The sequence below is a fragment of the Anolis carolinensis genome, chromosome 4 (genome assembly GCF_035594765.1).
Source record: "Anolis carolinensis isolate JA03-04 chromosome 4, rAnoCar3.1.pri, whole genome shotgun sequence".
NCBI classification, from domain to species: domain Eukaryota; kingdom Metazoa; phylum Chordata; class Lepidosauria; order Squamata; family Dactyloidae; genus Anolis; species Anolis carolinensis.
This window is the reverse complement of record NC_085844.1, coordinates 61,750,392-61,775,438: the sequence shown is the minus strand read 5'-3', so window position 1 is coordinate 61,775,438 and position 25,047 is coordinate 61,750,392. Positions and strand designations below refer to the sequence as shown.

The 25,047-nt window shown below is 35.8% G+C and overlaps 1 protein-coding gene across 4 annotated transcripts in view; it reads right to left on the bottom strand.

Moving 5' to 3' along the window:
- ankrd12 (ankyrin repeat domain 12) overlaps positions 1-25,047 on the bottom strand; it is a 78,431-nt gene that overhangs the window by 13,721 nt on the left and 39,663 nt on the right. For 3 of the 4 annotated variants that reach the window (XM_062980519.1, XM_008118179.3, XM_008118178.3), the window contains 6 exons: positions 22,923-23,070; positions 16,197-16,265; positions 13,034-13,180; positions 10,895-11,095; positions 7,828-7,970; positions 6,308-6,455 (listed from right to left, as the gene is read on the bottom strand). In XM_062980519.1, the coding sequence (XP_062836589.1) occupies positions 6,308-6,455; positions 7,828-7,970; positions 10,895-11,095; positions 13,034-13,180; positions 16,197-16,265; positions 22,923-23,004 (790 nt within the window). In that variant the 5' untranslated portion in view covers positions 23,005-23,070. The remainder of the gene's footprint in view (positions 1-6,307; positions 6,456-7,827; positions 7,971-10,894; positions 11,096-13,033; positions 13,181-16,196; positions 16,266-22,922; positions 23,071-25,047) is intronic. The other variant, XM_008118180.3, reaches the window with a different exon arrangement.

Here is a 25,047-nt window from a genome sequence, read left to right as displayed (position 1 = left end):
AAGCAGATTGTGGGAAAGCCCCAATCTCTTTGCAAAAAGAAGACCAGGAACAAATTTTGGCATAAACTATGAACTGATAATATAAAATATCAGAGTAAAATTAAACATGAACACTAAATCAATTATGATGGCAAATAAATTCTGAAGAACATCCCATAGAATTTAAAGATAATGTAAAATAGATTTAAACTATTAAGCTTAATTGAATAGAACTCAGAAGACTGGACCGAAGTCAGAGACATTGTCAGGGACGAATTAATAAGACACTATCTGCAGCGAAAAATAAAGAGACTTTGAGCAGCAAGTTCAGAAGTTGCCTGCATGCCACCATGCTTCCAGAAGCCGACCTTGTATTCAGTGACTTCTGTGCAAGAATGAAGAGAAACACTATAACACTCAAAAATGAGAAACATGACAGCAAAAATGGAAAAACAAAAAACCTTTTCCATAAGACTCCAGAAATCAAAGGAAAAACAAAAAAGCACTGTGGATGCTATACAACTAGAACAGAAATCAGGAATAAAATAGAAGTAAAAAAATATAAAAACTATATGAATGAGATGCCAGGATAACAGATACATTCAAGAAAGAACCATTTGAAGATGAATCCATGGTTTCAGAAAGCTGGCATATGCTGCACTCAACTATTTGGGAGAAATCAGTCACCAAACATATTTCATCCAACAGAGCTGTTTCAAGCTACAGAGACAGAATCGATTCTAATTCTGTTAAAACAAGAGGACGGATCATTGACAATTTAAAATATGCAAATGACATCATATAATTATCAAAAAATAGTAAAGTTTTGGAATGACTACTGAAGAAAAGTCAAGGAAGAAAGGACAAAGCCAGGATTACAGATGAACAGTAAGAGATTATATACATAACTTTACAGTAGATGATGATGATATTTGAAGTGGTTTAAGATGTTGCATACCTGGCTCAGTCATCAATCAGAATGAAGACTTCAAGTCTGAATTCTCTCAAGATGAAGCCAAGATAACTAAAACGGGACTTTCATGAGAAGATATAACTCACTAGAAAGGACAATAATGCCTGGTAAGGCAGACAGCAGTGGGAGAAAAAAAGGAGACCATATTACAGGTAGATATAGAACCAATCAAGGAAGACATGGCTTTAAGTCTGCAAGGCTCTTCATGTTAGGGTAACTTTGAGATGTCTCATTAATAGGGTTGCCAAATGTTGGAGCTGACTCAAGGCAGTTAACAATAAAAACAAATCAAACCAGAACACCTCCTGGAGAAGGCTAAGATCTTCTTGGACATATTTTGGACATATAATGTGATGATGTGACTCATTAGAAAAGACAATAATGCTTGTCAAGATAAAAGGCAGTAAGAAAAAAGAAAGACTATACCACAGGCAGGCCTGTAGAGAGGGGGCGGTTTTAGGGGTTCACACCCCCCCCCCGAAATTTTTCAGGTTATAAAAAAAACCTGATTTACTCATGAATTTTAACTGGTTAACCAAATCCCCATGCTAAGTCTATGAGACACAAAACATTAAGAGTCCCTCCAGGCACTATCTCAAGCAGATATTGACAGGTTTGTAGCGGGGAGGGGTGTGTGCTAGGGGTTAACCCCCCCCCCCCTGAAATTTTCAAATCCCCTCCCGAATTTTTTTTCTGGCTACGGCCCTGATCACAGGCGAACAAACTCAATCAAGGAAACCACATTAGAAGTAAGATGGGGAGAGGAACAGAAGCATCAGGAGGAGGAGGAGAAGGAGGAGGAGGAGGAAGAAGTAGTAGTAGTAGTAGTGGAAGAGGGACCCACCTTGTAAAAGATTTAATGTATTCTGACTTGCTAAAATGTGGGAGGTGAGGGGAGGGGGACAGCCTCTAAATGAAATTATAAAGGCTAAAAATTATTTCTTGGAACATGAATAACTTGAACAATTGTATTAAAAGGAAGAGGATGTTTCACTTTCTACACAAAGCTAAAGTTGATATTGCATACATACAGGAATCGCACTTTGTGGGAAAAGACATACACCTTTTGAAACAAGACAGCTATTCTCTATATGCAACTTTAAGAAAACCAATGGGGTTTTGTTATATGTCAATAGATGTTTGGAACCAGAAAAGTGTGTGAGGACTAGGAGGGTCGCCAAAAGTTCTTAATACTCAATGTAAAAATTAAGTATAAAACGGTATTGTTAGTTGGAATTTATGCCCTAATGTAAAACAATAGATTTTTTTAAAAAACCTATCATTCATATTAGCCCAGTGTGGGGAAAAAGAAATTATCTGGGTGGGAGACTTAATGGGGTAATGGATCCTAAATTAGACAGGAACTGTAAAACGAAAGGTAGACTCCCAGACTCGCTGCTGGGGAACTCCATCAATAGGAATTATATGATACGTGGAGATTACAGAATCTAAATAGAAAATAATATTCTCACTATTTACATAGGTATGGCACCTCATCAAGCATTGATTATATCTTTGCCACAAAGGAGCTGATAACGAATACAGTAAAAGCGGAATCACTACCTAGGGTGTTCTCAGACCATACGCCACTTATGTTAGAGATAAATGGGGTCAGTGGGAAAAAAAACCCTGGAGGATAAACAAATATATGTCGAAAGATCCCAAAATTAAGGACAAGATAAAATAAGATATACAAAATTATCTGAAGGATTACTTAAAAGATGGCATTTCTGATAGGGTTGTTTGGTATGCTGGGAAAGCGGGTTATTGATGCAACAAAACTCCATTTGGTTCAAAGAGAAAGAGAAATAACAAGCAGAGATTCTAACCAAGATAAGTGAAAAAGAAAAAGAATTAGAGAAAGGCAAGTTAGATAGAATGTAATACACCAAGATCTGACAAGACTACAACAGCAATATGAACTGTTACTTGTGAATGAGATTGAAAGGAGAACAATGTACAATAGATACAATTTTTTTAAAAATGCTAATAAACCACAGAAATAGTTGGTGTGGCAGCTAAAAGAGAACAAGAATAGGCAACTTGTAGTCAGGAAAAGAGACAAAGGAGAAATAATCACAGATATGAAACAAATTCAAAAATGATTTGAAAATTACTATAGGAATCTTTGCAAAAGGATCCAGACTGATACAAAGGAAATTGATCAATACTTAGACGAAATGAATATCCCAAAATTTACTGAAGAAATGAAAAAACATCTGGATACTATAGACCGATTACAATGGATGAGCTCACTAAAGCAATAGTTTATTTACCACTTATATATCCCGTCCTTCTCACTCTGCAGGGGACTCAGAATGGCCTTACAAAAAGGCACACATTTCGTACCACAAATATACATACAATAAAATCACAAATACATTAAAACAAATTAAAAACATCTCAACATTAAAACAAAAAACCCCCAGATAAAACTACATAATCCAAAGTCGTAATCCGTACCCATTCCAATTGTCATTGTACTATTCCATATTTCTTTTACTGCACTGTAGGTTACTGTCCAAAAGCTTGGTCCTAAAGCCATGTTTTTACTTTTTTTTCCAGAAGGTCAGGAGGGAGGGAGCTGATCTAATTTCATTGGGGAGGGAGTTCCAAAGTAAACAAAACTCCAGGCCCAGATGGATTCTCTGATGCATATTATAAGGTATATAAAGAAGAACTAAGAAATATATCTTAGCTAAAATAATACATGAAGATTCAGTAGGATTTCTTCCTGAAAGACAGCTAAATCAAAATGTGAGGATGGTGTTAAATATATTAGAGGTTGTTGATCAACACCCAAATAGAGATATCACATTATTATTTTTAGATGCAAAAAAGGCATTTGATCATGTAAGTTGGGAATGTATACAAAAAGTACTGGGAAGGTTTGGGGCTGGCCCACAATTTAAGAAGGCAGTGGGGGCTATTTCCTCCTAACAAAGACTAAGGCTTCACGGCTAGTTGTTGGACATCATTGAGATTCAAAAAGGGACCAGACAAGGCTGTCCCCGTCACCCTTGTTGTTTATACTAATGTTAGAAACATTAAACAGCAGAACAAGAGAAGATAACTATTAAAGAAGTGACTATAAAAGGGCATGAATTTAAAATCAAGGCCTATGCAGACAATATGATTTGTATTTTAGGAGACTCAATACAGAGATTACAGATGCTAATGGAAATAATCAGTAAATATAGACTCAATTCGAGATTCGGAATTAACAAAGAGAAATCTATGTTTCTAGCTAAAAACTTATCAACAAAATATTGATGAATTGGAAAAACTATCAGCATGCAAGGTGGTGTTGAAAGTAAAGTATTTAGGCATATGGTTAAACAACAGAAATATTTATTTAAAGCAAAATAACTATGAGAGGGCCTGGAAAGAGGTTAAAAAAGAACTTAAACAGGTGGCAAAGAATCCAAATAACTTGAATGGGGAGGACAGCAGTAATTAAAATGATAGTAGTACCAAAAATGTTATTTTTATTCCAAAATTTACCAATTATTAAAGGAGTAAGGATCTTCAAACAATGGAGGAAGGACCTAGTTAATTTCATATGGGGAGGTAAAAAAGCCGGAATTGCATATAGAAATTTGACAGATGCAAAAGACAGAAGGGGGCTGGCCTTACCTAATCTTAGATATTATTATGAAGCGGCAGGCTTTAGTTGGCTAAAAGAATAGATAAAATTAGAGAACCACCCTCTTCTTAACCTTAGATTCAGATGGCGCACCTATCTCTGGTACAAAAAGGGTAAGTTAAACAAAGACATCAATAACCATATAATAAGACCAAATTTGTTTACAAATATGGAAGAGATATAAAGGGGGGGATGGTACAGGAAACCCCATTATGTTACGTCCATTAGAAGCAGTCCTAAGGTCAACATCCAAAGATGAAATAAGATCTTATAGTGAATATATATCTAAAACAAATATAATTGGAACTTAAAAGGAAGAGAAGAACTAGGTATCAACAATTGGTTTTGGTTTTATCAACTACACATCAGATTTATAAAAAATGCTAAAGAAGGGTTTGAGGAAATGAAATCTAAATTGGAGTGTATTTTCAATATGGGAAATAAGGGCTTAATCTCCAGATTATATAAATACATTCTAGAATATAATCTGGTAGACCATAAAATAAAACGTGTCATGAAATGAAATCTAAATTGGAGTGTATTTTCAATATGGGAAATAAGGGCTTAATCTCCAGATTATATAAATACATTCTAGAATATAATCTGGTAGACCATAAAATAAAACGTGTCATGATTTTTAGGCCAGAGACTTTACACAAAATTAAAGAATATGAGTATTTCTGGGAAAAAAATATTTAAATTCTCAATAGCAGGGTCCATTAGAGAGAACTTATATAAAATGTTTTACAGAAGCTTTATAACTCAACAGTTGTTAGCTAAAATTGACGAAACCCACAGAGAGGATTGCTGGAGATGTAAAAAACAGAAGGGTACTTTTTTCCATGTCTGGTGGTCCTGTCCGATAGTATCACAATTTTGGAAAGGGGTAGATATGCAAAAAAAAAAAAAACATGCACACCAATAAGGTCAAGAAAAGCCCAGCAATGTGCCTTCTAGGTCTAGGAAGATAAAGAAATATATAGCTTTGCTGCAACAAGAATAGTTATAGCGTAATCATGGAAGGGAGAAAGAGAACTACTCAAAGAGAGATTGGAGAGAAAAATTAATAGATTACAGACAAATGGTAAAGCTGCCTACTGGACTTCAAGGTAAAAAATAATGAAGTATTTGTAAACAAATGGCGGCTGGCCTTTGCATATCTTCGAAAGAAAGCAAAAGTTGACTTTAAGGATGTTGCAAAGGGAACTGTTTAAGGAATTTATATAGGTAGGTATTATAGGGTATAGATATCATAGTGAGCAGGTGGGTTCACAGGTGTGGGAATGTATCATCTGCTGTGTTTGTTACTGTTTCTGCATGTTGCGTGCTCTGTTTGTAAATGTATATCACCGTTTTTCCTCTTTGTTTAAAAATTTAATTTTTTAAAAAAACTTAAGGAAACCATTGCTCTGAATCTTCAAGACGCGATCAAGGCTTTTGATAATAGTGACTTGGAAGTCTCTCATTCATAGTTCACCATAAGGTGAAGTTGACTTCTCAGCAGTTGACAGCAACAATATTGTTATAGAATAAAATTTTGTTTACTTTCAATGTACCTCAAATTTATTTAATTCATTTATTCATTTATTTGGTTCCATAGCACCTAGTAGGAATCACTGGGTGTTATGGAATAATACTGTCCTGACTTAGGTGACTTGGTTATTTAAAGTTTATAACGATGTAAAGATAGTGAATCATTTTTTGCTTACCTGAACAATCATCTTCATCATCAGAAATAGGAACTTCTCTTTTCAATAATAGTTCCAGTTCTTCTGTATCTGCTACATCAACAGGTCTCTCTCCATGTTTATTGGCCTGAAATGGATTTCCACCATGTCGGAGAAGCAGCTTTACAATCTGAAACATGATGTATATAAATCTTTCACAATCAATACATAAAAACACATTGGATACTGTATTGGAATCAGGGATATGTCTTTAATATACAGTGTTCCCTCAGTACTTCGCGGTTCGCTTTTTGCGGATTCGCTGTTTTGCGGTTTCTCAATAAACTCTAAAAAAAATTATGAATCATAAAAAATTACAATTTACAACCTAAGGAAGGGAGGGAGAAGCCGAAGGGAGAGAAAAGGAGCCCAAGCGGCAACGGGAGGAGAAGGAAGTGATTGATCAACACACAACTAGTTGATAAAGACTTAAAATAGTGTATAACTACTAAAATAATGTATAAATATATAGCGTCCCTACTTTGCGGATTTTCACTTATTGCGGGTGGTCCTGGAACCTAACCCCTGCAATAAGTGAGGGAACACTGTATTCCTATTCTTGAAGATACCATGTACAGTAGAATCTCGCTATCCAACCTTCGCTTATCCAACGTTCTGTATTATTCAACATAGTCTGCCTTATAATAGTCAATGTTTTTGTAGTCAATGTTTTCAATACATTGCAATGTTTAGTGCTAAGTTAGTAAATACAGTAATTATTACATAAATTACCATTTATTGAACTGTTTTTTCTATTATTTTGTTGTAGAACATGATGTTTTGGTGCTTAATTTGTAAAATCATAACGTAATTTGAAGTTTAACAAGCTTATCCATGATCCCTCCTTATTATCCAACATTTTTGCCTATCCAATGTTCTGCCGACCCATTTATGTTGGATAAGCAAGACTCTACTGTACTTAGGGGCCCTATATAAATAAAAAAAGGATAGTGAGCAGTATTGAAATCTGCACACAAATATTTGCAAACAGTCCACTGCTTTAGAATAGTTGTGGGTAAAGGTAAAGGTTTTCCCCTGACATTAAGTCTAGTTGTGTTCGACTCTGGGGATTGGTGCTCATATCCATTTCTAAGCCAAAGAACCAGCGTTGTCAGTATACACCTCCAAGGTCATGTGGCCAGCATGACTGCAAGGAAGGCCGTTACCTTCCTGCCGGATCTACTCACATTTGCATGTTTTCGAATTGCTACATTGGCAGAAGCTGGGGCTAACAGCAAGAGTTCATTCCGCTCCCCGGATTCAAACCGCTGACCTTTCGGTCAGCAAGTTCAGCAGCTCAGCCGTTTAAATGCAACATAGTTGCAGACTGTTGCTAAAAATACAGGAGGTGACACTTCTATAACATAGAATTGTTCAATGATTTTTGGGGAACAATCTAGTACTGAAACAGAATTGTTATCTATTAGACTATGTTTAATGACAATTGATCATTACACTTATACTTGGAGTGTTTATTTATTTATTGCATACATGGTAAATACCTTTCTGTGCCCACTGCTTGCAGAATCATGCAGTGGTGTATCATCATCTAATCCTTGAGTATTTACATCAGCCCCTGCTGCTATCAAGACCTTAGCAACATCATAATAGCCAGCGTTACATGCTTCATGGAGTGGTGTCCAACCTGTCAAAAAAGAAGCAAATTGTTTTTTTGTTTTAATCTTTTTAACACAACCTGTTCAGTATTTAATCTAAATAATTTAAAAACAAAATTCACACATCAAGGGCCTGGAAGTTTTTATCTCAAAAAACAAAAACGAAACAAAAACAAATAATTATACCTAATAAAGCTTGAGATTTCCTTACATTTCAAAGAGACCTTTTTTGCTGTTTCATAAAGACTGAAATACATTTTAATATTAAATAGAAAAGAATTTTTGAATGCCTCTGGGAACAAAGGGTTTTCTCATGCACCATAAATAAATTATATATAGATAGATATAGACATACACACACACTAAAAGTTATGGCATGAATGGGCAGACTAACACTTTAAGCAACAACTTCAGTTCTACTAAAGAACATCTGCCAGCAGTACAAATAGTCATCTGAGATGATACAATTTTATTGACTTATTAAGAAATCCTTCCAGGGAAGAAATGTATCTTGGCTTTTAGGCACAACAGTGTCTACTGTGCAGCTGTTTCATCTTTCATGCAAGTTTTTCATGTTTCAGCTCCTTTCCCTCTGTCAGGAGCAGTGCCATACTTTGTTTCCAAAACTTTGCTTGCATGAGCAGAAGCACTTCTACAAATGTGTTATTTAGTGCCAATTCTTCTCCCCTAGCTATAGCTTGCTGAACCTCTTAAGAAATGACTTTTGAGGCCTAGAAAAACCCTTCTGATAAACATGTGGTTGGTAAGGATGATAACTACCAGTAGTATCTTTCAGAGCAGATATGGGCAAACTTTGCCTTCCTGGTGATTTTAATTAGATTGATTAGATTTTAACTCCCACAATTCCTAGGCTGTTAGGAATTATGGGAGTTGAGTCCAAAACACTCGGAAAGCCAAAGTTTGCTCATGTCTATTTTAGAAGCTTATGTTTTAGCTTGCTGAACAGACCAAATCATTTGTTTAATGTAGCATTTTATCAATGATAAGTGGAACATGCAAAAAATGTACAAGAATATGATGGCAAAATTATATTTGTCCAGAGATTGTAGTTAAAGATATCCAACTGAAAGTGAAAGCTCCGTTTTGAGCTTTGCAATTGGCATAGATAAAGGTATTCCCCTGACATTAAGTCTAGTCATGACCGACTCTGGGGGTTGGTGCTCATCTCCATTTCTAAGCCAAAGAGCCAGCGTTGTCCGTAGACACCTCCAAGGTCATGTGGCTGGTATGACTGCATGGAGCGCCGTTACTTTCCCGCCAGAGCGGTACCTATTGATCTACTCACATTTGCATGTTTTCGAACTGCTAGGTTGGCAGGAGCTGGGGCTAACAGCGGGATTTGAACCTGGCACCTTTTGGTCCGCAAGTTCAGCAGCTCAGCGCTTTAATGCACTGTGCCACCAGGGCCCCCTGCAATTGGCATGGTTATCCTCTATTGCAAAGGTTCTCAAATTTGTTTAGCCGCGGAGCCCTTTTTAAAGCAAACGTTTCTTGTGGAGACCCAAGAAATGTTTATATATTATATTACATGTTACATTATATATAATGTGATATATCAGGCATGCATTTTGATGCATTGTGTTTTAAAATTTTACAGAAATGCTGGGCCAGTGACAGATGGATGGAGTGTGTGTGAATTAATTGAAAAATAAAATGAACATATTTCTATGCACACTGCACATATTTTATTTCTAGTGCAAAAAGGAGGAAACAAAGAAAGAATAATACAATATTTAAAAGAAAGAACAATTTTTGAAAGAACTTTACAGTATTTCAGTGAAAGTCCCCCTGGAGCCATCCCGTCCAACCCCTTTCTGCCATGCAGGAAAAGCACAATCAAAGTACTCCCAACAGATGGCCACCCAGCCTTTGTAATAATAATAATAATAATAATAATAATAATAATAATAATAATAATAATAATAATAATAATAATAGACAAAACCACAGGGGCCATCCAGTCCAACCCCCTTCTGCCATGGAGGAAAAGCACAATCAAAGGCTTTTGGCAGCAAGAGAGGTGGGGAGGGGGAGGAGCAGGAAAGGGGAGAGAAAGCGCAGAACCTCTCAGTATGCTCTGCGGAGCCCTTGCCCCAAATGCTCCACAGAGCACACTTTGAAAACTCTACTCTACTGCATTAATAAAAACAGCAATTTACAGTCATGGCTACTTATTTTTTATCATAATTTTATCTGAAAACAAAACCGATCTTTAACTATCAACAAAATGTCAAGGGAAAAATTATGTTATACATTCCAAACATTGCTAAATTACAGCTCCCATCATATCTCACCACTGCCCACATTGACTAAGATCAAAGAGAAGTTGAGTCCAACAACATCTGAAATTACAAATATGTGCATACTGTGATGAAGAGCCTGTGTGATAAGCTGAAATTTCTCATCATCACAGTTTACACAGTATTTTTAAAAGAAAGAATCACTTCGAATATTACATCAATTCATATGTTGGAGTTTATAACAGTATATGAAAACCTTGAACTCCTGAATAAAACGTATTTGTTTTACAGACTGAATAGAAACTGCTATCGAACTAAGGTGTTCAGTTATATCCCCATTCAAGAAACAGTTCATTACAGTGTTCTTCTACCTGAGCTTTTGATTTTTAAAAAAGCATAAACTTAACCAAACAACTTTCTCTACAGTCGCTGAAAATAAAAAATGAAGTACGTCTTCGAAGCACAATCAACAACAATAAACAATCAAGACAATATGTAAAATTCTACTGGAATGTATAGGACTTGCTATCAACCAATCTATTTAGGACTGAAGCAGAAATTCACAGCAAGCTTTATTTTACATTGCAAATTAATGTTACACTTGGGTCGTGGTTTGACACATAATAAAATGTTTCATGATTTTACTAACTGTTAAGGCACACTAAAGTCTAAAAACTATTTGTCAAACTTACCAGCAAAATCTTTCACATTCACATTTGCACCTAGACTGATTAACTCTTTAACTTGTTTAATATCACCTCTAATGGCTGCTGTATGTAAGGGAGTTTCCCCTCGTTCATTTCTTTTATTAACTTTGTCTTTTTGTCTTGATGAAGAGCTTGGTGTTTTCTTTTGTGTTGCTGTTGTCTGTAAAGGATGATTTAAATTGGGATCTACAAAATAAATGTCAAGACAAAAAATAAGTAGATCTGTCATAATGAATAAAAATTCCTTAACTACAGCTATCTTCAACCATCTCATTCATTTATATATATATATAGAGAGAGGGGGGGAGTCTAATATAATATATTGTAATTAAAACTGATTTATAAAATGCCATGCTTCTATGACATACAAATAAAAATAAAGAAACAAAATGCAGCAAGGACACATACACAAAGCAGACAATGACAGGACCAGGATTAGGAGAGTCAGTGACTACAATTTATGTCTCATTATGAATAGTTAATATCACTCTTATGGGAAATTATAATGTTATAAGATGTTATAATAATGATGATGATGATGGTAACTAATAATAATAGGATATGGCATTGCACTTTGCAAAACCTGACCAACATCTGGTGCTAGCAATATCTCTCTTATCCCAGTTCAAGACATATGTATGTTCTACACATACTCTTTGCTGTATTATTGAAACAGTGTTGTACTTCTCTTTAAACAAAAAATTATTTTAATATTTTAATTTATCTAATCAAGATAATAACAATTCTAATGTTTAATTTTTTTGTAGGCACTCATAAAATAGTAGCTGATAGCAGTAGCAGAAGGTGCACATTGGAGCAGATATTGTGTAGACAATATAAAATACACTTAATGTGCTTCAGCTAAATCAGTGGTTCCCAAACTTATTTGGCCTACCGCCCCCTTTCCAGAAAAAATATTACTCAGTGCCCCCTGGAAAGCAGGCGTGGCTTAGAGGGGTGGGCGTGGCTCCTGCTCAAGAGGGCGGGGCCAAGCCTCTCCCCTAGTCCAAGATGTAGGGCGGGGATACAAATGGGCGGCCAGGACTGGGATGGGCGGAGTTACGAGCTCTGAGGCAGGGCTGAGCTTCTATCCCTGTCCTGCAGCACCTGCCAAGACACGGGGGGTGGGGCTAGAGGAGGGGGCGGGGCCTTTTCCCAAGTGCCTGATGGGGTTGAACCTCTATACCCCACCCCCTTGTTCTAACAAGCTCCTCAGCGGAGGTATACAGAGGCTCTTGGGAAGAGGCCCTGCCCCCACCCCAGCCCCGCCCTTTAGTCCTAAAAGGCCTCTCAGGAGAGGTATAGAGGGTCAGCCCTGTCTCGGGCTCTAGCTCCGCCCTCTATGTCCCAACAAGCACCTCAGGAGAGATATAGATTCTCAGCCCTGTCTCGGGCTCTTGGGAAGAAGCCACGCCCCTCCCTTGGCCCTGTGTCCTAATAGGTGCCATCACTGATGCCCTGGATCTCTGCAGCGCTCACCAGGGGGTGGTAGCGCCCACTTTGGGAATCACTGAGCTAAATCTAAACTTCTTAATTGTTACTAATGGGGGGGGGGGAACTAAATGAACTTGTTCCACAAATGTTCATAACTATATAATGGCACTCCTGTCATATCTGACTTAACAATTTTCTTCAGATTTCAAATCTAAAAAAATGTCTTTTAAAAGCTTTTATAATTTATATTTTTATAGAAATCAAAATGAATGAAACTATAACCTGCATACACTGAAACCCAACTGGTAAAAATAGGTAAGTCACAATTCTATGAGCTCTTACGCATATATGAGTTTTACTTTGGCTGACTTTCCATAAACACACTTAATGGATTAACTGTATATTAGATCAATGATGGAAATGCAAATAATATATTTTGGGACCTTTACTAGTATTACAAGTTGAGCACTGATAATTTCTAATTTCAGGTATGAAGCCAACTAAACAAAATGATGAGTTTGAGAGATAACATATCTGCCATTAAATGGAGATAGTTTATTTATTTAATTAAGACTATTATAACCTGCTTTTCAGCCCCAAAAGCTCATAGGGCAGCTTACAAAGAGTTAACCATTTCATCAGTTGGTCCTGATCCAAATGTGTACGGATAGGAAAATAAATTTATATTACCTGGACTATTGTCTCTGGCAGTCATCTGCATAAGAAGGGCCATCTGTTTGCGTTCTGATAGAGGGTAGCCGAAAAGAATACTAACAGGTGCTGCTTTCTTACTTCCGGATTCTTTTTTCATTTTTTTCTTCTCTGGAACTTCTTTCTCTGAAAATACCCACAGATATATAAGAGCAGCAAAATGTTGTGCATTATTCCAGATAAAACACTAATCAACAAATAGAAGATATTAAAATTTAAGTTTTATATTTCAGGTTCTGCAAGTAGAAAAAACAAGTAGTGTACATCAAAAAGTAATAGCCTAATTCCCCCCTTCCCATTTTGGGGTGTGTGACTATTATGTAGTGACAACTATTACTTGGTGAAAAAGTCCGCTTTGAAGGGCTTCTTTCACCAAGTAATAATTCCTGTGAGAACCCATCCATGTAGCTGTGCTTTCAAAAGCAACAACTGCATGGGCACATGAAGTGTCACCCGCCCACGTAGCTGTGCCCTAAAAGACAGCATTCATGTGGGCAGAGGCCGATGCACCTGCCCTTGACTTGCTTTGGAGTCAAGTCAAGCCCCATTATGTGATGAAATGCAGAATTTTGCTTAGCAGAACGGAGTCAGTGGCAAGATTGTTGGCCTTAGTTGTGAGACACTCAGGTTCAAATTCCTGACAAGCAATGGAGCTCACTGTGTGGAATCAATAAACAAGTATTTTTTGGCTTAATACAGGAATTGGCAGAATTGGGGCTTGTTTTTCACTAGATCCAAGAAGTTGACTAACCACAACAAAGCACAAAACTCACACATGTGGCCATAACTATGGATTAAAATACCACTAAGCACATGTTTGCCTCAAGAACGGTCAGTACCACAACTCAAGCCGGCAAGCCGATCCTGCCACTCACACATTTTAAGCTGTTCATACCATCTTTCTTGACTGCAATAACCTACCCTTCAGGCTACCCATGGTCTAAGCCAGGCTTGGGCAAACTTCAGCCCTCCAACTGTTTTGGACTTCAACTCCCACAATTCATAACAGCTGGTAAGCTGGCTGAGATTTCTGGGAGTTGAAGTCGAAAACACATGGAGGGCCGAAGTTTGCCCATGCCTGATCTAACCTATTGGCTAATATGCAACTGTAACTAACAAACTAGAATGGAATGAAGTGAAATATGAGACAGGTGCTAAACTGTTTTTCTTATAAGAATTTCTTCCTGAAATTACGTAATTATAAGGACAAAAATATATTTCCTATATTCTATACTCTGATGGTGCATTTACAGTAGAGTCTCACTTATCCAACCTTTGCTCATCCAATGTTCTGTATTATCCAATGCAATTTGCCTTTTAGTAGTCAATGTTTTTGTAGTCAATGTATTCAATACATGGTGATGTTTTGGTGCTAAATTCGTAAAAACATTAATTACTACATAACGCTTCCATTGAACTGCTTTTTCTGTCAATTTGTTGTAAAACATGATGTTTTGGTGCTTAATTTGTAAAATCATAACGTAATTTGATGTTTAATAGGCTTTTCCTTAATCTCCTTATTATCCAACATTTTCGCTTATCCAACGTTCTGCCGGCCAGTTTATGTTGAATAAGTGAGACTTTGTTTCCAGACAACACAACAGCCTTACGTTCCATCCAAAACCCTTCTTTCTGACTTCCTTTCAATGACAAAGTTGAATAGTTTTCAAACTGTTCTTTTGGGAAAAGGTACAGGCGAAGTGTGTGATCAAGAGAATTACTGGTGACACATCAAAGAATGTAAGAGAAAATGTAAATGTGCCCTATCAATGGTTCCTGCATCTATTCTAATCAACTATTTGTCTTACTACTACACAATTTTCCAAATTCTTCTTCATCTATTTACAGGTTTAAGGCTTGATGGTCCCATAATGAAGACTCCTCCCACCCCAGACTAAAACAATTATGTATGTAATAATGCATTTCTATTAAGATGAAAATTATTTTATTAAAAGATTATGATATAAATGGATTATGATTTTCATTATCTCATGATTCTATTTTGTCTAAAACATCTTTTTCACTACAACTGCTGTTTTCAATTTAGCAAAATAGCTGTTTTATTGTGTTCTTTGCTTAATTCTTTTTTAAAGGCAAGTAACACTGAATACCCCAGTTACACAATTATAAGCCTGTGTTTTTGTATGTAAAATTATTAATTTGAAATTGGTATAAAAAGTGACAAGCTTTTCATAATTATTGCCTTTCACATACATATCTTTGCAGTTCCATAAAAATGATGTACACATATATTTGGCATGATTTGATGTTCATAAGCTGTTATTTTATAATAAATACATATCTTGCTTAATAAATTTAACTGTTCTTTTAGATGACTTAAACACTTAGAATAGTTCAAACTCAATTATTTAGATTTATTTTCAGACATCTGCTGAATATATGTCCAATACTGGATGTATAAGGAACACTGTGAGCCTGATCTCACAGTGCCAGTTCTGTTCATGGAACATTCTGCAGCAGGAAGTTTTGTTTCTGGTAGCAAAAAAGGGCATTTTGGGAGTGGGGCTGGACAAAGAAAGGACAGGTTGAAGTCACTACACTGCTTTGCCTAACTATGCTATAGCAAGTCTGAAGGTGGTGGAGTTATTCCTTGCCTACTGAGTTTGAGAAAAAAAATATCAGAACACAAACTGTCAGACCGAAACACCAGGCATGAACCAACAAGGCATGGGATAAGATGGTAAATCCAGTTCTCTTTGGCAACCCCATTTAGGATCGCTCCATTTGATGTTACATAAAAAATGGTTCAATGGCATAATAATATATAAAAGTAATTAAACATTAAGATGTTTATTTACTCTTATATATTATGTGATGTGCCTTATTTTCTGTTTTACATTCTAATTGCAGTCAGTATGGAAACATTTGTTTCTAAAGAAGTTGCACAATAACTATTACTTTCCACTACAGGTATGAACAAATGTCACTAGAAGGAACAAATGTTATTCTTGTACACTTTGGGTTCTGCATTGTATGATGACACACACTACTGCTTTATTAAGTTGGAAGTTACTTTAAAACAGTTCAATAACACAGAAAAACAAATCAACTACTACAGTAGTAGAATCAAAATACTAAAATAACATACAACTATAGAAAGTACACCTAATAATCCAATTACCTGAATATGTCCTGTAAGTAGATATTAATCTCTCCCCCCAGCTTTCATTTGTATGTCCTGGATCTGAATCTACAGAATGAAGAAGACATGGGAGAAAAGAGATGGAGAAGAGCAAGAAGAAGGAAGTGTGGCATATAGGAGCAAAATACTAACATAGGACTTTCTATTTATTTAATCACATTTATGTTGCAGTTTCACAATGCTACAGAAAAATCATAGAACAATAACTCCTAGTTATTAACATGACAACTGTGTAATTTCATGAGGACATATTGAAAAAAATTAGTGGAGAATATACTTGATTGTGCAACCTCTTTTGTTTACCATTCTACCTCAGGGTTTCTTTGTATGAAAGCTACCTTACTGTCATCATATCATTATTAACAGAGGAAGAAGACTGATGAAGAACAAGTGATTTCTCAGTTTGCACAACTCCACAGTTCTACCAGAACATCCAGACTCCTGGTCCACAATTGAACACAAGAGGAACACACGGCATTGAGGTTCTATATCTACACAGTAATGTTCAACTGTATTCATTCATATTTAGAAATACTTTTTTAACATTAAAATTCTAAATCTTCTAGCAGTACAAGTGGAAAGAGGGTTAAATATCAAGATGAAACAATTACATTAGAGAAGGCTGAAACTGCAACATGCTGAAGAGTAAATTCTAAACCAATTGATCATGCTTCAAAGACATCCTGAAGTCTGTTTCATTAGGAAAAAAACCCCAAAACCAGAAAAGACATAAACACTAATTTTGCTTGTTGTCTTTAAAAATAACATACAGTTCCAACTGAAATCACAATCTATTAATTGAACTGAATGTAATAGCAAGGAAGGACTTTTATATGTACAACATCAAAATTCAAATTATGTCAGAAATAATTTCTAAAGACTAATCCAGTGGTTTCCAACCTTTTTACTCACTGAGCCCTTTTTAAAATAAATTTCTATGGCGGAGCCCCTTAGGCCTACCCCATATCTTACAAGTTAATGGTGTTTTAGGAGTAGTGTTATGGAGGGAGGAAAAGGAGGCAGATAGAAAGGGAATGTAAAGTAGAGATATCTAAACAATTGCGCGATGTCCATGAAATGAAATTGTATTAAAAAAACTCTGAAATTCACCATATCTCAATTTATTCTCAACTACCATCAATACACATGATAGTGTCAGAACTTGGCCATACACAAAAATTCCTCCGAAGTTCAATAAAGCAAATAAAAATTTAATAACAAAATACAAGTACAGGCAGTCCCTGAGTTACAAACATCTGCCTTATAAACGATTCACAGTTAAGAATGGGGTGAGACAAAAGGAAGTGAGAGAAATCTATCCCTAAGAAGGGAAATTTACTCCCGAAAGAATTATCATGGTAAAAATGTTTCTTCACTGAAGCTTTCTCATCAACCCTTGTCTTCATGGCAAGCCAATTTTTTCAAAATCAAATTATCACAGGGACAGAAAGAGAAGTGACATTTTCTGAACAGGGGCACAGACTGCAAAACAAATACCACAGGAGTGTTAACCCTTCCCTATGCTATCAAAAGCTTAAAAAGGCATATTTTTGGCTGGAGTTAAACTTAAATATTGCGTATGTTTCAACTTACAAACAAAATCACCTTTAGAACAAACCTATAGAACCCAATTTTTTCCAATATAATAATTTTTATTTATATACATTAACAACTTACAGTGAAACAAAACACAAAAACAATGAACATTTTACAGACATATAACCCCACCACCAAGGCCTGAACAGGTATCCTTTCCTTTACCATATAATTCATAAATCAACCTTTTAATAAATGTCATATCCAAAATTCTTGACCAGCAAGATTGTATTGTTTTCCTTTTTCACTTTCTAGAACATATTTAATAAAAACTGACCAGTATAAATCAAATTCAGATCTATTAGTTTTCCCCCTGAACACCCTCATTTCCATTGAGAGTTTATCATTTAAGGCTACATTCCATACCTCCCCATACCATGCTTCCAGAGTAAGATTGGTTACTATCTTCCAATTCCTTGCAATTATAAGTCTCGCCACTGTAAGTAAAAATAATCATCAATTTGTTCTCGAAGGCTTTCATGGCTGGGATCACAGGGTTGTTGTATGTTTTTCGGGCTGTATGGCCCTAACCCTAACCCTTCTGGAACATGGCCATACAGCCCGAAAAACATACAACAACCCTCAATCACTAATTTGTTTGTAACTTAGGAGCTGCCTGTACTTGAAAATCAAAAATAAAAAAGTATCTGAGTCATTGTAATGTTTTTCTGCCAGCAATGTATTGCAGTAGTTTGGGATTCTAACACAGAAGTAGAAGAAAACACAACACTTTATTAATGGACACTTACTAACTATACAATTAAACCTCACAAAGAGGTCAATCACACAAAAAGCTCACGGAAGAATAACTAAGAAATCACAATGTTATCGCTACGAAAATTCACTGTGAAGTGATCAGAAATTGACTAGCCGGTCTCTATTTATATGGAGCTAAGTTGGGAACCACTGGTCTAATCTATGCATTAACAACATGAAAAACTCACATAATCACACTCAGCTTCTTAGAAAGGTAAATTACAGATACTATTGCACATATTTAATGTATACTGGCTATTTTTTAAAAGATTTCTATGAGACTAAAGATGCATTATTGTCATTTCTAAAAGGAAGAGTATTCCATAAATGTGAGCATTTCTTATTATCTGTATGAGCCAAGAAACAAAATGCTCTAGGAATATTGGACTCCCAATGAATTCAAAACAGAATACTGGCTTTCAATTGAGATTGAGTCTTTATATTTTGTTAATTTAATCTTAATTATCTTCATAGAAGTACAATCCTAATAAGACTCCCAGCATGATGTAGAAAAAAATCACTGAAGAAATATTTTGGTTTTATGATGTTTAATTTTAATCCAAGTATTTTGCATGCATCTCATGAAAATGTTCAGTGGGTTACTTTAAAGCTGAACATTATATTATATGCATAGTGTACAGCCAAGTCTAGTTTCGCTTTTTCATTTAATAAGCATGCAGGTGGTGAATCAGGGCAACCATGTGTAGGCAAAAAAGCAACAGCAACACAAAACATCCATTAGCTCAATGGAGGATTTTTAAAAAGTCTCAGACTAGCTTGGGGGAGTGGGTGAGGAGGGCAGGGGGATAGTTGTATGGGGAAGGTTCAAACATTTCCAAACTTTGTATGGTGGTCTAGATCTAAACTGGAACTCCTTCTTTATTTAAAAGTTAACCTTGATGCTAATATTTAACACAGTATGCAGTGCATACCTTAGAATACTAGAATGACTCAGGTACAAAGCACTTCTGCCATTTCAATGCAAAACACAGAGCTTCTGACGGTTTATAAAACACTTCAAAACCATAATACCATAATTAACAAAGAACAAGTCATGCCAAACTAATTTAATTGCTTCTTTTAGAAACCTATGAGAAAACAGATTAAATAAACGTATGTGTGTAATCTAGTTTACTCACAGAATATGTATTAATATCTAAATCTAATAATGAAATACACAGCTATATCTTTTAAAAGTTAGCACCAAGATTATACAGATTTATGCCAAACTGGCACTATAGTTTACTTTGATATTTTTATTTGAGAGTCAAGGTTTTCAATTCCCTTAGTGCCAGACTAATTAGTCAGTAACACTATCTCTCCAACTTACTCTTAAAGCAACTACTAGCCTATTTATTTTCTTATCCAGTACATATTTTAGTAATTAAACAGACATCTCTATTAATTGGAAGTGGGGAATAGTGGTATAAAATCATTAACATTTTGAAGTTTTGGAAAAAGTATTGTTTCTGTTTTTATTCCCACATAGAAAAAAAAGACATTTTGTGGAAATACTATGTTAGGATGCAGTGGTTCCCAACCTGTGAGTCCCCAGGTGTTTTGGCCTACAACTTCCAGAAATCCCAGCCAGTTTACCAGCTGTTAAGATTTCTGGGAGTTGAAGGTCAAAAACATCTGGGACCCCAGGTTGAGAACCACTGTGTTAGAGAGATTTACATATAATACAAGCAATATTTACAGACTACAATAAATTATCATTATTTAATTTAAGAACATAAAACACATTATACAGCATATAATTTACCTTGGCATAAAAGTATTATGCTTGACATATTAAACGTACATTTTAAACATTTTTGTTACAAATGGCGCTATAAGGTTGTAAACTGTAAGGAATCCGAAAACAATTAAAATAAGCAGAAGAACTCACTAATATTAGTAAAAAAATTGTCTTCTCTAACGCTCTATAGTGCCAAGCAGATGTAAAGCATTAATTCATATAAAAAGAACTGAGAAAATAAAATCCAGAACAGGAACTGCAATGATCTGAGATATATGCAGTCTTACATAAAAGTTTTTCAAAAGAACGTATGAGAGTCAAATACATGAACACGTCACATATTTTATTCTTTATTCTTAAAGAGTATATTCCACAATCTGTGTTTTCTGATTTTTCTTGGTAAAAATGCTTTGAGAGAAAAAAGTACTGTTTTCTTGATTTCCCCATTTTTTCCCTAGAGACCTTCATTTCTTTATAGAGAAGAGTCTTGAATGACTCAGGCAGGAAAGTTATAGAACTGGGAGGGCAATATAACGGATATGGGAAAGAAGTAAATTATTCACTGGCAATGGCAATCATTTCCAGTGCCACTCCCAGGAGGTTATATCAAAGACATATTAAGCTTCTAAGAAACTATTGCCAATAGGGTCTAGACTCTATCCACTGAAGGCTAGTCACTGAAGAATAGTTTGAGGGTAACAGTGAATCTAGAAGGCCACTAACATCTGCCAAATGGGGTTTTTTTTATTCTAAAAGTTCTGCTCTGCCTCTCCTCTCAGTATATCACCACCACCACCACCAAAATAATACATTACAGCCAGGCCTAAAACAAAAAAGGCATTAGGGACAAAAGAACCAGTAAAACTCTATTTAAAAGAGTATCCTTTAAGAGCCTGCTGAAGTGAAGTCACCTATACTGTTCATTTAAATATAGCAATATATAATCTAGTCCAAGGTGCACCTTTCAGATACTATTCCATTTTTACTCTGAATTATCTTAACTCCTATCAAATACCAGTTCAGGTCTTTCACTAGCAGTCCAGATGCAAATAAATGTAATGAATATACTCACATTCTGATCTGGAATTAAAACAATGCTGGTTGCCCTTAGAGACAACCTATCCATCAATATTTTTAAGAGAGAAAACTGACATGATCCTTAGGACAATATCACATTAGCATTATTAAGTGGAAGTCACCGCTTAGCGATTGCCCAGTTTGCTCCTGCAGAATTCTGGGAAATGTAGTTTAGGGAAGCAGAGAGCCTCTCTAGATGGGAATTCTAAAGGCCCTGCCCTAAACTACATTTTCAGAATTTTTCAGGAGCAAGCAGTGCAATTGGGAGATGAAAACCTTCATTCTATAACACTAATGTGATCTCATCCTAAAATTTCCAAGTATCTCTCAGCCTCTGAGGATGCCTGCCATAGATGTGGGCGAAACGTCAGGAGAGAATACTTCTGGAACATGGCCATACAGCCCAGAAAACATACAACAACCCTATCTCTCAGCAGCTTCTTCTACAAAACACTTATTCAGTGTTCAGTATGCAATAGTTAAGTGCTGTACAATCATACAAGTGACTGACTCCTTTGGGCTGAATTTCTTAATTGTGAATTACTGTATAATCTCATATAAAAAAATCTGAAAGATTGACACTGTTGTGCAGTACTATCTCATTTTATCAGCTGTCAACAAGAAACCAAATACCTCACAAAATATTTTCTAAATATATATTGTAATGAGTTCTATATAGTGTATTTTTCCAAGCCATTAAGAAGCATCAAAACAATGTTCACAATAATATTTCAGACAAGAGCCTAGGCCTTACATAAGGCACTTTTATAATAAAAGCTGATTCTTTAAAAGTTCACAGGTGGTGAGTAGGGGAGTATAATCTAAAACCAAAAGAATACTGCCATTAGACCTTTTAAAAAAATAAGAATATGTAGAATTGTGCTGCTTATGTGATTCTTATCCCTCAATGTAAATTATTTCAGCAGTCAAAAAATCTCTGCGCACCTTGAAATTGCACCAATTTTATCTGCTGAAATTTCGTTTGTGCTTAAAGTTCATTTAGATCAGTAGTTCCCAACCTTTGGACCTCCAGTTGCTTTGGACTTGCAACTCCCAGAAATCTCAGGGATCTTACCAGCTGTAGGAATCATGGGAGCTGAAGGACCAAAGGTCGGGAAGCACTCACTGATTTAGATCAATGGGATATACAGATGTTTATTATTTGAATGAACTGTACCCCTTATATTCATATAATACTATTATTGTATGAATCATTTGATTCCCTATTTCTATGAAAGTGATTGTAAAATAAATTTAAGTGCTAAAAGTATAAAATTAAATTATAAGGCAAGTGCCTCCACACAAAATATTGTGGTCAGGTCTCACACACAAACTGAGTAATTCATACATGTAACAGGAAAACTAGCAAAGAACTATACAGCTTTTAGTAGGTACCTGACAATTTAAGATAAACAATTTGTTGGATTTATGACTAATTAATGAGATATAAGCAAACATTTGACTGTTACTTTTCATTTTTGTACCATATAGCTATCAAAAACTAATTAATAAAAATAAAATTAAAAAGGCTCTACCTGTGTCTGAATTTCGATCTTCATTTCTGGATGGACTAACATTAAACTGAAGTTTGCGTTTCATGGAAGACTTTTCTTTCATGTCCTTTCCCACATCGTTTCTATCAACTTTTGCAGTTTTGTTGTAGGAGGCAATCTTGTCTTTGCTCTAATATAAACAAAAAGTATACTATGTTATAAGTCAAATGTTTACATAAAATTAATAAGAATGATTAAAAAAATAAACATTTGACAATTTGCCAATAGTTTTGCTTCTCAGATTACAGCAATCTAGGGTTATTAGGTTTACCAGAGACCCCTTGTAAATACAAAATACTGTAGTAATAGAATGCTAAAGAAACAGTCTTTAATTTTTCTTCAGGTTTAAAAAATAAAGCAGTGTAAGATAACATTATTCTAGAATTAGAGCAGCAAAGTTGAAAGCCAGTTAAAAAAGACCTTGTCACCAAAACAGATGCGACATATAATGTATTGAATTCAGAGGCAAAATTTAGTAGGAGATAATGATTCTGTTCGAATAAGCATACCAATAGACATTTTAGAGCACTCACAATATAAATTTAAAATCCACATTAAGGCTTAGTCGCTTTCCGCATTTGGGGGGGGGGCATTAATTGTTTGGATCTTATCCTTTTCTCCAAGTCAAAAACACAGTATTTTGACAAGCAAAAGGTTAACTGGGCAGGGTTTTTAAAACTATTGAACAAAATAAGCAGAGTTCTAAATTTAAATTGCACACAGGATTATAAGCGCAACGGTTATAAAAAAGCTGATTTTTCACCAAAAATATTCCCAGTGCAAGTACACCGAAATCAAACTTGATCATTCCAAAATACAGACCAACTTTCTCTTGTTTCAACACTTTCCAAGATTCTGATCTACTGTCCCGCTAATACTGAACAAATGCAAGCATGAACTGAACCACTAATACGGAACCAATGCAGGCATGTTTGTAGGTGCAGCAATGACCCTGTTCATTAGACAGTATGTTTTTCCATACAATGTCAGGTATTGAGGGAACTGCCACAGAAATTGCAAGACATGGCTAACAAACTGTCTGGGAGAGCTGGGATTTCATCATGGCCTACCAACCTAAAGACCTAGAGAGGAGCTTGTCAATGGATTCTGAACCCCAAACCTTCTCTTTCTCTATTCAAATTCTACTGCCTACACACACACACACACACACACACACACACACAGTATATATCTATATATCTCTCTCTCTCTCTCCAAGAAGCCACCCAAACATGTAGAAATCACTAGCTTCTTAACGGCCCTATTTCATTTCCAAGTTTATTATTATGGCAAATTTGACAAGGAAATATGATCATTCATGTGTACTACTGAACATTGTTATATAAATACAGATTAAGTGCAGTAATACATCAGTAGCTAAAGGTAAAGGTTTCCCCTGAAGTTAAGTCCAGTCATGTCTGACTCTGGGGGTTGGCGCTCCTCTCCATTTCTAAGCCGAAGAGCCGGCGTTGTCCGTAGACACCTCCAAGGTCATGTGGCCGGCATGACTGCATGGAGTACAGTTACCTTCCCGCCGGAGCGGTACCTATTGATCTACTCACATTGGCATGTTTTCAAACTGCTAGGTTGGCAGAAGCTGGAGCTAACAGCAGCCGCTCCCGCCGCTCCCGGAGTTTGAACCTGGGACCTTTCGGTCTGCAAGTTCAGCAGCTCAGTGCTTTAACACACTTCGCCACCGAGGCTCCTTAATACATCAGTACACAAAAGTATAAAGTATTTTAAATACAATAATTAAAGCTGTATAAAACATACAAGTTATTCCCATAAAAACCTTCCTGCTTATATGTAAAATCCTGTTTGAATAGGAAAATCTTCATTTGCCAACAAAAGAAAAGCAGGTAGCCAGGATAGCCTTCCATGGGGGGGATGGGACTAGAAAGCATCTAGTATGGAGCGAGGATGAAAGCATAGTTTCTGAACCACTGATTCTACCAATTTCAATAATATTGCTTTGATTTTCTGTTGAAATTTGACCAAAAGTTATGATTCAGTACAACTGAAGTTTATGCTTCAGTAACATCAAATCTTTTAAAATAAATAATGTGAAGAACTATTAGACATGGTGCAATGAACTGCTATAAGGCAC